The following is a 12,790-nucleotide window of genomic DNA, read 5'->3' as shown; positions in this document are numbered from 1 at the left end:
AACAACTGAAGTTAAATTCCTCAAACTTTTTTTTTGTTGCTTATGTTTAATCTTTAATTTCAGAAGATTGGTGTCTGAGTCCAGTCCTGGTGCTATCACTAAATCCTATTGCCTTATCCTTGCACATTCCTCGGCCCATCACAAAGATTTATCCCATTTCCCTCATAAGAGCCAGTATGGATTCTACTTCCACCATTGATTCGGGGAAGGCATTCTGCACAAAACAAAATCTCCAAAGCCCTTCCCTTTGTTTTCAGTGGCAATCTGAATGTTTAATACTCTTTGGTTGCCAACTCACCAACCAGTTATAAACAGTCGGTTCCAAAGAATAACAGTCTTAACCAATGAGCAAGGCGAGGATAGACATTAACCAATTGAATCACCAATCACAATGCAGATGAAGCATTTTGTTACTTACCTTTATCACCCTTTTCGTTAAAGGATGACACTGTCTAGTTCATGGATGTTGTTAATGCAATTGCTGGATAAGCTGTCTAGGTGCAGCAGTATAAGTTGTATTTGTGTAGTGTCTTCAATGTAGCAAACCATCCCTAGGTGCTTCACCAGAGTGTTAACAAACAAAACATTTGTCAGCGGCGCAAATAAGGAGATGGTACTACAGGTGACCAAAAAGGTTTGACCAAAGAGGTTAGTTTTCAGAAGCATCTTAAAGATGGCGGAGAGTATCAGGAAGGATGTCCAGAGCTTAGTTACAGTATTTGTGTGCTAAAAGAATTAGAATGTTACTTATGAAATTTAAATTTTTCATTTCTTAAATCCCAGAACCTTTCTGTGGATGAAATATTGACTGAAATGCGAGATCTACTTGTTCATTCTGGTATTGTTGATTCTGATCTGGCCAAGCCTCTCTTCGATTCCTTACAAAGTGTATCCCTGGGAGGAAGTTCTGTGGATGGCTGTTCTGCTGAACAGCAGAGAAAAAAGGTGATGCTTTAAATTAGTCAAGTGGAATATTTATTGCAAGTTTGCTTTCTTGAAATTAACTCGCTTTTTGTTCTTTATGTACATTGTCGAGAAGTTATCAAAATACTGCTTTGCCTTAAAAATCCCCACAATAGCAAAAAATGCATCTTATTTTATAAGTTAGTTTGACTTTTTTCTTGCTTGCTCTTTCAGCAAGGAAAGTGGTGAACAGGGGACATTGTCTGACGCCTCTACCACTGCAACTAAAAACTATTATTTAAGAAGTGTTGCAGAGATGTAGATGGATTGCCTGATTTTTATTTGCCTTGTCTCTCCTGTACATTGATCTGTGGGTACACCAAAGTCTTTTACTTTGTTAATTTGACCTCCAAAGCTGTGGTTAGTTTTTTCAATATTTGAAGGCCGCTTAGCTTATTTTTGTCATGTTCAACAACATATTTCATAAAGCAAGTCTGTTGTAAAAAAAAAATACAGATTTAGTAATAACGATTGCATTTGAATATCAAAAGCAAAATACTGTGGTTGCTAGAATTCTGAAATAAAAACAGAAAATGCTAACCACTGTGGCATCCACGATGCAGATGTCAGCATGAAAGCAAGGTGCCAAATTAAAATGACAAGCAACCGGAAGCTTGTGGTCATGCTTATGGATCGAGTGGAGGTTTTCCGCAAAGTGGTCACTCAATCTGCGTTTAGTCACCTCATTGACCGCATCATAAGCAGTGCACACAGTATACTAAGTTGAAAAAAGTACACACAAAGTCCTACTTCACTTGGAATGTGTGTTTGGGACCTTAGACAGTAAGCTGGGATGAGGGTTGGTTGTGGGGGGAAGTAAAAGGGCACGCGTTGCATTTCCTGCATTTGCATGGGAAGGGATTGTTGGGATTGCGGAGGGAATGGTTGCTTCCAGGTGCTGGCAGAGAGGGGAGAGGAAAATATGTTTGGTAGTAGCATCACACAGGAGTTGGCAGGAAATGGCAGAGGCTGATCCATTTAATATAGGGACTAATGGGGTGAAAAGTGAGGATAAGGGGAACCCATATGAATATTAGGAGATGGTTGTCTTGTGATGAAAGGCCAAGTAAATTGGGCCTATAATCTCAGGGGTTTAGAAGAATGAGAGGCAATCTCATTGAAACGTACAATATTCTGAAGGAGCTTGATAGGGTAGATGCTGAGAGATCATTTTCGCTCGTCGGGGAGTCTAAAACACTCGGGCACAGTCTCAGGATAAAGGGCTGATCGTTTTGGACTGAGTAGAAATTATTTCACTCATATTTGTGAATCTTTGGAACTCCCTACCCCAAAGGGTTGGGGTGCTCCATCATTGAATACATTTATGGTTGGGATAGACAAAAAGTTTGTCTACTCTAGTTGTGGCCTAACCCTAGAGGTTTGTAAAGGTTGAGCAAACCTTCCCTGCAATATCTCTATTTATAAAGCTCAAGATCCTTTGTTATATGGACGCCTTGTTAACTACCCTTTCAATATGTTCTGCCACCTACAAAGATCTATATACAAGAACCCATTCATCTCTCTGTCTCTGCATCCTCCTTCGAACTATAACCAAGTCTATCTTTTCTGCCAAATACATCACCTTGTTCTTCTCTGCACTAAATTCCATCTGCAACTTGTTTGCCGTTCTCCGAACCTATCCATGTCCTGTTGCAGTCAATTGGTATCATCCTCATTGTTTGCCATTGTCTTCAATTTTGGTATCATCGGCAAATTTTGAAAATTTACCCTGTATTCCAATATCCCAGTAATTATAGAAAGAAAGGAGTGATTCTGTGATTCTAGCATTGACTCTTGGAGAACAACACTGTCTGCCATCGTCCAATTTGAAAAATAGCTATTTACCAGAACCGAATGCTTTCTGTTCTTAAGCCATTATTTGCTTCCAAAACCAATTTTTGCTTCCAATGTTGCCATGTGGTTTGTTTAAATATATTCTTTTACAGAATGTGGGACTCACTGGCTAGGATTTGTTTCCCTAATTTCCCTTGAGAAGGTAGTGCTGAGCCACCACCTTAACCGCTGCAGTCCATGTGTTGTAGGTACACCCAACAGTGTTGTTAGGAAGGAAGTTCCAGAATTTTGACCCACCGACAGTGAAGCTTGGGTGATATAGTTCCAAGGAAGGATGGTGTGTGGCTTGGAGGGGAACTTGCAGGTGTGGTGTTCCCATGCATCTGCTGCCCTTATCTTTCTAAGTGGTATAGGTCGTGGGTTTGGAAACTACTGTCAAAGGAGCCTTGATGAGTTGCTACAGTGCACCTTGCAGATGGTACACCCTGCTGCTGCGGCTATGCGACAGTGGTGGAGGAGTGAATGTTTAAAATTTGCCCAGCATGGCGTCAAGCTGCACTCATCCAGACAAGTGAAGAGTATTCCAAAAAACTCTTAACTTGTGCCTTGCAAATGGTGGGGAGTCAAGAGATGAGTTACTTGCAACAGAATTTCCAGGCTCTGATTTGCGCTTGCAGCCACAGTATTTATATGGCTTTTGCTTCAGTTTGATAATGGAGTTTCAATGATGATAATGCAGTTGAATGTTAGATTCTTTCCTGTTGGAGATGTCATTGTCTGGCATTTGTGTGCAGGCACAAAAGTTACTTGCCAGGTATCAGCCCAAGCTTGAATGCTGCCCAGTCTTGTTGTAAGGCTACTTTATTAACTGAGGAATCGGCGAATGGTGCTGAGCATTGTGCATTCGTGCATTCATCAGTGAAGATCCTCAATTCTGATCTTATGATGAAGGAAAAGACACTGCCCTGAAAGACTTCAGCAGTGATGGCTTGGGACTGAGATAATTGACCTGCCAACTATCATCCTTTGTGCTAAATATAACTCCAGCTGGTGGAGAGTTTTCCCTGGTTCCATTGATATAGTTTTGCTGGGGCTCCTTGATGCCATGCTCTGTCAAATGTTGTTTCAATGCCAAGGGCAGTCAGTCTCATCTCACCTCTCAAGTTCAACTCTCTTTTTTTGTCCATGTCTGACCAAAGCTGTAATGAGATGGGGTTGTGTGGTCCTGGCGAAACCAAACTGAGAGTTCATGAGCAGGTTATTGCTGTGTAAATGCACTTGATAGCACTATTGATGACACCTTCCATCACTTTGCCGATGACCAAGAGTATACTGACAGGGCAGTAATTGGCTGAGTTCAATTTAGCCTTCTCTTTGAGGACAGGATATATGTCGGCAATTTTCCACATTGCTGGGTAGATGCCAGTGTTGTAGCTGTACTCTAACTCCTTGACTAGGGGCACTACTAGTTCTGGAGCACAAATCCGTAGTATTATTGCCGGAATATTGTTAGGGCCCGTAACTTCCCATAGTATCCCATGCCTTTAGTTGTTCCTTGATATCACATGGCAGTGGCGTGAATCAAATTGCCTGTAGATGGACATCTGTGATGCTGGGGACCTTGGGTGGAGGCTGAGATGGATCATCCACTCAGGCCTTCAGGCTAAAGATGGCATGCAAATTGTCCTGTGTTGGAGCTTCACCAGGTTAAGAGCTCATTTTTAGGTCTCCCTGTAGTTGCTTCTGGCTTTCCCTCCTGCACTTTTCATTAACACAGTGCCGGACATGCTGTCCTATGTTGCGTTAAGCCCTAGGTATTTCACTATTGTGTCTTTTAGTTCTTCTCTGTGATTTTGCTATCCACTTGTCATTAATGCCAACAATTACAAATGGCATCTCTTTGGCCCCTTTGAAGTACAAAAATGTCCCAACGCACTTCAAGAATATTTTCAAACAAAAAATGAAAGAAGCCTGGAATAAAGTCGCTAGTCCTTAAAATGCTAATGCAATATTAGACAAGTATTCTATAACACAATCCTGACAGCTTAGATATTGTTTCTTATTTTCTTCGCTCCAGGAGCACCATATGCTAAACCTGAAAGCATCACACTCGGTAGAGAACAAATTAAGTAGGGGACAAGTAAATCAGGCCATTAGTATACAAGGAAAAGATTGAGAGTTTGCATTCAGCATTGTACATTTCCAGGTTGGTTGCTGTCATCCTACGTACTCTCTAGGACTGACCCATAAAATTTACAGCTTGAACCGAAAAGAAGCCAAATGTCTCCACAGTTGAATCAACATGTTTGCAACTAGGAAAGTTGATACAATTGGATAAAATGGCTAACAACCAGATCTAATATCCTGACATAGTCCAAAGGTGTGCAGGTTAGACGGATTGGCCATACTAAATTGTTCCTTAGTGTCCAAAGATGCGTAGTTTAGGGGGATTAGCAGGGAAAATATGTGGGGCTACGGGGATAGAGCCTCTGTCGGAAAGTTGGTGCAGACTCAATGGGCTGGATGGCCTTCTTTTGCAGTGTAGGGATTCTGTGGTATCAGATTTGCCTTGGACTTGGAACAAAAACATACCTGGATCGAACAGCTGTTTTGTTACTTTCTGAGTCTGTATTGGGATATTTGAAATCGCCCATTATAGCATCGATGTCTCTTTCAGCTATAGGAATAATGTAGCAGTGCAACAGCTCCTCTCTCATTCCTTAACTGTAACAAAATCAGTGTTGTCTTTGAATCATCAAGTTCATCATCCATTTCTTGTCCTGTAAGGTTATCTCCAGACCTGTAACAGTATCCTTCATCAATACTGCCAGACCTCTCTTCTTTCCATTCCTATCTCTCATGAATACGTTGTAGCCAGGTCTTATGGTTCTGGTCTTATAGAACCTGGACTCTCTTATTGCCACTATATCATAATTCCAGGTCGTTACTTATGCCTGAAGCTCACCAATCTTATTTATCACACTTCGTGTATTTTCATGCATAACACTCCAAACCCAAATTTGTCTCCAGTTTGCCTGTCAAATTATTTTAGTGCTTCCCGATAGCACCAGTTAATCTCCCTATGAGGACATTGATCCCAGTCTTGTTGAGATGCAACCTATCTACCTTGAACAGGTCACTCCTGACCCAGAAATCTGAAGTCCACCCTGTTGCAACGTGTCTCCAACCATTCATTCACCTGTCTTACTTTACTATTTTTATTCTCACTGGTACCAGGTATACTAGAGATTATCCCACCTTTGAGATTCTACTGTTTAACTTCTTCCCTGGCTACTGAAACTCTGTAGGATCTCAACCCTATATTGTTGGTTTCTGTTCCATGTGATGGGTAAAATGGCTTCTTCTCAAATCCTTTGCTCATAAAGGAATGATCAGAGGTCATGTGACTCAAAGCCACATGACTATGGCGCAACTGTGCACAAAGGCGTTTCTCCAAACATCCTCCTCATTGCATGCACTATAATTTGTAGTTGCAAGTTACCTACATGCATAGTCATGCACAAATAGAAAAATTCATTCTAATATGTCTCACATTCGTCTGTCTCTGCATAAGCATTGCGCACACAACTTTTAAAGCATTTAGGCCTTCTAATGCGGGTTGTTATCGGTTGTTCATCTGGTGTCTGCTGGTTTCTGGGGTGACTTTGCCTCTCTGGGGAACGTTGTTGCCATGTTGAGTGTTGATGCTGTTACGTTATATGTGTTAGGGGTGTGGGAGCAGTTGACCTATGGGACTGATGGCCATTCCATTCCTTGTTCAGTTAGCGAAATCAACTGTCTCTTCTGCTGTGAAGGAGCAGCTTCTTTGGTTGTACCGCATGTGCTTGTGGTTGCGATGACATGGCTAGTCATTCACTTATATGATTGACAACAGCTTTACACAGGTTCCAAGTTACCAAGCTGGTTGACTTTTGTTTAGTGCACTCTCAGCTTTCCAGATTTTTTTCACTGCTACCATGAATCCCTTGTCGATTGTTGTAAAAATCTATTAATTCATTGATTTCCTTACTGAAATTTGCCATCCTTACCTGGTCCGGCCTACATGAATCCAATTTTGCAGCAATGTGGTTGACCCTTAAATGGCCTCTGAAATGGCCTAACAAGCCACTCAGTTGTATCAAATCTTATATGATTGAAAACTGCTTTACACAGGTTCCAAGTTACCAAGTTGGCTGTCTTTTGTTTAGTGCACTCTCAAGCTTGCCAGATTTTTTCACTGCTACCATGCTATCAATCCAGACTGTAGGAATGATCACTTTCTTGATTACTTTCATCTTTTCTAGCTCCTCTATACATTTCAGGCTGGACTTGAGCACTGTTGGACCTCCTCTCAAGTTGTTGAGTTGGTCTTGCACTCTTATCTACTTTAAGATGATATTCACCAGGAAACATTCAAGACCTGAAATTTGTCGGGATAATGGCAGAATGTACTGGTTGGAATACTTGTGGAGGAGGCTCCACAAATCATAGAAATCATAGAAACCCTACAGTGCAGAAGGAGGCCATTCGGCCCATCGAGTCTGCACCGACCACAATCCCACCCAGGCCCTACCCCCACATATTTTACCCGCTAATCCCTCGAACCTACACATCCCAGGACTCTTAAGGGGCAATTTTTTTAACCTGGCCAATCAACCTAACCCGCACATCTTTGGACTGTGGGAGGAAACCGGAGCACCCGGAGGAAACCCACGCAGACACGAGGAGAATGTGCAAACTCCACACAGACAGTGACCCGAGCCGGGAATCGAACCCGGGACCCTGGAGCTGTGAAGCAGCAATGCTAACAACTGTGCTACCGTGCCGCCCATATATCCCCATCCTCAAAGACTGGGGAGTCCAGTATATCAATATAAAAGATAAGGCATTTGCAACAATCTTCAGCCTGAAGTGCAGAGTGGTTGATTCATCTCGGCCTCCTCTAGAGATCCCAGGATGGGGATATTTGTGGAGCCTCCTCCTCCAGTGAGTTGTTTAATTGTCCAGCAACATTCGTGTGGCAGGACTGCAGACCTTAGATCTGATCCACTGGTTGTGGAATCACCTAGCTCTGTCAATCACTTGGCTGCTCATGCCGTTTGGCTCACAAGTATTCCTATATTGTTGCTTTACCAAGATGCCACAGCATCACAGCTGGTTAGAATCATACCGGAATCGAACCCAGGTCTCTGGCACTGTGAAGCAGCAGTGCTAACCACCGTGCCACCCCATACTCTGACAAGTATTAACTGCCTGTGGGTACATTTTTGTTTCATTCATGGGACGTGCATCAGCATTTATTGCCTATCCCTAATTGCTCTTGAACTGAGTGGGCATTTTAGAGTTGGCCGCATTACAATGAGTGGCGAGTCACATGTAGGCCAGACCAAGTAAGGGTAAAAATGGCAAACTTCCTACACTAAAGGACATTAGTGAAGCAGATGGGTTTTTATGACAACCAGCAATGATTTTGTATTAATTACCAGACTTAAATCTAGATTTTATTTTGTTGGATTTAAATTTCACCATCTGCCATGGTGGGACTCTAACCTGGATTGCCAGGGACATTGAGTCTTTGAATTACTAGTCCAGTGACAATACCATTACACCACCATCTCCTGCACTGCAGCAACTCACCAAGGCTCCTTGGACAGCACCTTCCAAACCCCATGCTATTACCATCTTGAAGGACAAGGGCAATTGATCCATGGAAACACCACCACCTGGAAGTTCCCCTTCAAGCCACTGACTATCCTGATTTCTTCATTGTTGCTGGGTCAAAATTTTGGAACACCCTCCCTAACAGCACGGTTAGCACTGTCTCTGCACCACATGGATTGAAGCAGTTTAAGAATGCTAGTGGCTGGTCAAAACCCACTTAATTTCAGTTGCGCACACCTGACACCCTGTTCCATGCAGTGCCTAAAATGGCTTCTACCTCAGTCCTTTACACAGGAATGACATCAGAGGTCATATGACTACGGCAAGTCACAGTACACAGCAGGCACTGTGCACAAAGACATCTATTGAAACAGTTCCAATTGAGTAGGAGTAGGCCATTTGTGGAAGTCCCAATCCAGAATGCTGTGATGTATTTATGTTCTCCCTCAGCACATGTTTCACCAAGCTGAACAAGGCTCAGGCATAATACTGTAATGTGTTGATGATTTATATCATTCTGAAAATGGGCAATGCTGCTGGAATATAATTTACTTTTCCAGTACAATTTTCCAATTGTTCCTCCTTGTAAGAAAAGTAAACAATTAAATCAGTTTACATAAAGGCCACTGATTTCGTTTTATATTGAATTTGCTCTAAATTGAACTGTCTTATAAACATTGGCAAGAGTTACTGCACACGTCAGTAATGCCCCGATTCATCCGTTTCAGTTTCCATTTACATTACCAATCTCGTACCGCGCAGTTTGTTGCTTTGCAAACTTCACATTTCATGGATACCAGAAACTGTAGATGCTCAGCAAAATGGAGTGCAGCTTGGATCAGTAGATGTAAATTGAGTTTTGTCTGCTGTGTGAACTGATGTTTGTGTTTCTTATCAATTAATTACAGTCTGTGGATTGTTCAACTTCTGAATAAATTTCATTGTCACATGCAAAGTCCAAAGATGTGCAGGTTAGATGGATTGGCCATGCTAAATTGCCCTTAGTGTCAGGGGGACCAGCTAGGGTAAATGCATGGGGTTATGGGGATAGGGCCTGGGTGGGATTGTGGTCGGTGTAGACGCAATGGGCCGAATGGTGGCCTCCTGCACTGTATGATTCTATTCATGCTGGGTTGTATTGTTTTGTGGTTGGATTTATTTTCCAAACCTGTTTTTAAATTAGCAATTTAGAATGTCAACCTTGACTTAGTTGTAGCGTTTTAGCCTCTGAATCAGAAGATCATGGCTTTAAGTCCACCTCCAGAGAGACTTGAGCACACACCCTAAGCTAATACCTCAGTGCATGACTCGGAGAGTGCTACACTGTTGGAGGGTGCTGTCTTTTGGATCAGACATTTTATGAATATTTGAATGAGGAGGCCACTCTGTACCTCGAGCCTGCTCTGCCATTCAATAAGTTCATGACTGATCTGATTGTAACCTCAACCTTATATTCCTGCCTATGCCTGGTCACCTTTCACCCCTTGTTAATCAAGAATACCTAGCTCTGCCTTAAAAATATTTAAAGACACTGTTTCCACCGTCTGTTGAGGAAGAGAGTTCCAAAGACTCGGGAACCTCAAAGAAAAAAATCTTCTTATCTCTGTTTCAAATGAGTCCCTTATTTTTAAACAGACTCCTAGTTCTAGATTCTCCCACAAGAGGAACACCAAAGCTGCATTTGCTCTGTCAAGTGAACATAAAAGATCCCATGGCACTTTTCAACAAAGATCAGACCAGCTCTAAAGTTGTCCTGACCAATATTTATCCCTACTAACATCACAAAAAGAAAGATTATCTGGTCATTCATTGCATTTGTGTCTGGGACCTTGCTGTGTGCGAATTGGCTGTAGTGTTTCCTCATTGGAACAGTGAGATTCTTATTCCTCTGAATCTTTGTTTTTGAGCCCCCTACTTCTCCCTTGGCCTCAGCATATACTTATGGAATTTTCTGGCTTCCTGATTCTTTATTCTCCATTTACATTGCACCCTATCTCCCAGTGCACCGTTACCTGCTAATGCAGTGAGAATTTGTAAATTCTATTTGGAAACTGAGATATCGTAGCCATTCCAACACTCAAACCCTTTTATTCTCACAGTAGCAACTCTAATAAAAAAGCGGATTTGATTTGCTAGTTGAAATGCCATTGTCTGATTTTAAAATGAAATGGTTATTAATGTATAAAGACGTGCTAACTTTCATTTATTCTACAGCAACAGAAAGTAAGTAGTGATTTAGCTCTACAGATGGGTGATCTTTCAGAGGAGACAGAGGAACCACAGTATTGTAACATGAGGCTATTTGCAGAAGAGGAAGGATATGAGGCTGACAGCGAAAGTAACCCAGAAGAGATTGCAGCCAAGGAGGAAGGTAAATTTGTTTCCAAGTAATTCACTTCCCACCCCTCCAATTTTGGTCAGCTCTGCCTGGTTACCGAGAGTCACAGTGTAAAAGCATGCAATAGCTTCTTGCTTAATATTGTGGTTGTGTTCTGAAAAGTACAATTTAAATTAAACAATCTTAAGCGAATCAAGCCATTTCTCCCTCCCCCCCCCCCCCCCCCCCCCCATTGCTAAATTCCAATATTTATAAATTAAATAACAGTTAAGGTAAAATAGATCTATAAATACTTCCAACTCTCCAAATTTCTGGTTTCCCTATCACTCTGGCTCCCTGACCATCTCCTGGTCAATGACCAAGCCTGCAGCCTCTCCTGCTCCCCAACCCTCTGGCTTTCTGCCTCTCCCGCTCACTGACCCTCTGGTTGAAGCCTCTCCTGGTCAGTGACACTCTGGCTTGCTACCTCTGCTGCTGTCTGCTCTTCCCGCTCCCTGACTGACTTGCTGCCTGTCCTGTTTCCTGATACTCTGGCTTCCTGCTTCTCCTGTTCCCTGACCCTCCAGATGGCTGCCTCTTCCATTTCCCGATGCTCTGGTTTGCAACCTTAAATGGGGACTTGCTGTAATTATGGTGTTTGACATCCTATGTTGATGTACTTTGAATTCTGTTATGAACCATAATTGGTTTGTAAAATCATGCAAGCCAAAATACAAGTTGCTTGGATGAGCAACTATTTAAGAAGCTGCAAAGCTTTAGTCAGCTGGTTAAATCTGTAGTTTTGTCAGTTGTTAGAATGGACTTTTCTGTGTTAATAAATCTGATAAATCATGGTAATATTTTAGTATATATTTTTCTGGCATTGTTAAATTCTGGACAGTTATATTGTCTAGCTTGCTTATAATTTGAGTTGTTTGTATAGGCAATAATGAATACTTGGGAGTGGTTATGAAAACTATGGAAGGGTCAGATGACAAACCAGCAGGAAAGATTGCAATCAAAATCTTAATCTGCCTTGTATAAGCTGCATGTTGCATTTTATTTTGTAACATTCTTTTCAAAGCAAACTTGATTGCCTGTTTCAACTGTATTATAGATAGATTAAGACATTAAGTACATGGTGTTTTGTGCTCCATGAAACTGGACTTCCTCCATGCTTTTAGGGTTAGGTGCAGCGTATTAAATTCTGCCTCTTCAAGTGTTTTCCACAAGCTATATTATATATTTCAGATTATTATTTGGCTGAAATATGTACTATTCAAGAAACCAATTTATTAAATGCTTCTAGACAATATCTCAATTTGAAGATGTCAGTCTGGATTATCACCAAATAAATCAACCTTGACTGACGAGATGAATATTATTTTTATTTTGAGACTTAGTTGTTGCGATGTTTGTCTTTGCCATTTTTATTACACCATGCCTCTGACTCCTGTTGAGTTATTTTATGTTTATTTTTGTGTGTTATTCTCATTGTATTTCTTTTTGTTGAGTAGGAGGTGTTTGAGGAGAAAGAGCTGCTTAGGGCTGCAGGAAAAAAAAAATCATGGTTTGTGCAGAGGAGCATGGAATGCAGAAGTTGTGGGTTGTATAAATATATTGTGCTATGCGCCATGTTCTGTTAAATTCTGCAGCCCCTTGTTATTCCCTCGATCAGTGCTCACGTTTTGGATATGCTGATGATTTCTAGTTTGGAGAAGGAAAGAATCAAGGGAGGGGAGCTCAAGATTTTTCCAGTGTCTAACTAGGCCTGTCTGGGCTTAATCGCAACCTGTGGATAGGCAGGCCAAAGTGACCACCTCTAAAGGCAGGGTTGTTCATTATCAAATGCAATAAACAGTTGGAGAGATAGATCACCAACTTAAGCTGTACTCTTAAGGAAAACAGGGAGAGGCGATGGCCTAGTGGCATTATCACTAGACTATTAATCCAGAAACTCAACCAATGTTCTGGGGACCTGAGTTCGAATCCCACCACAGCAGATGGTGGAATTTGAATTCAATAAAAAAAAACCTGGAATTAAGAATCTACTGA

At 41.7% G+C, this 12,790-nt stretch overlaps 1 protein-coding gene across 3 annotated transcripts in view; it reads left to right on the top strand.

The window, feature by feature from the left end:
* Nucleotides 1-12,790, top strand: part of lyst (lysosomal trafficking regulator) — a 263,182-nt gene that overhangs the window by 112,394 nt on the left and 137,998 nt on the right. For all 3 annotated transcript variants that reach the window (XM_078213387.1, XM_078213385.1, XM_078213386.1), the window contains 2 exons: nucleotides 784-945; nucleotides 10,633-10,789. In XM_078213387.1, coding sequence (XP_078069513.1) covers nucleotides 784-945; nucleotides 10,633-10,789 — 319 coding nt within the window. The remainder of the gene's footprint in view (nucleotides 1-783; nucleotides 946-10,632; nucleotides 10,790-12,790) is intronic.

Source organism: Mustelus asterias, chromosome 5 (assembly GCF_964213995.1).
Source record: "Mustelus asterias chromosome 5, sMusAst1.hap1.1, whole genome shotgun sequence".
NCBI classification, from domain to species: Eukaryota; Metazoa; Chordata; class Chondrichthyes; order Carcharhiniformes; family Triakidae; genus Mustelus; species Mustelus asterias.
Note: the sequence above shows the minus strand (reverse complement) of the source record. Positions and strands in the feature narration are given on the sequence as shown.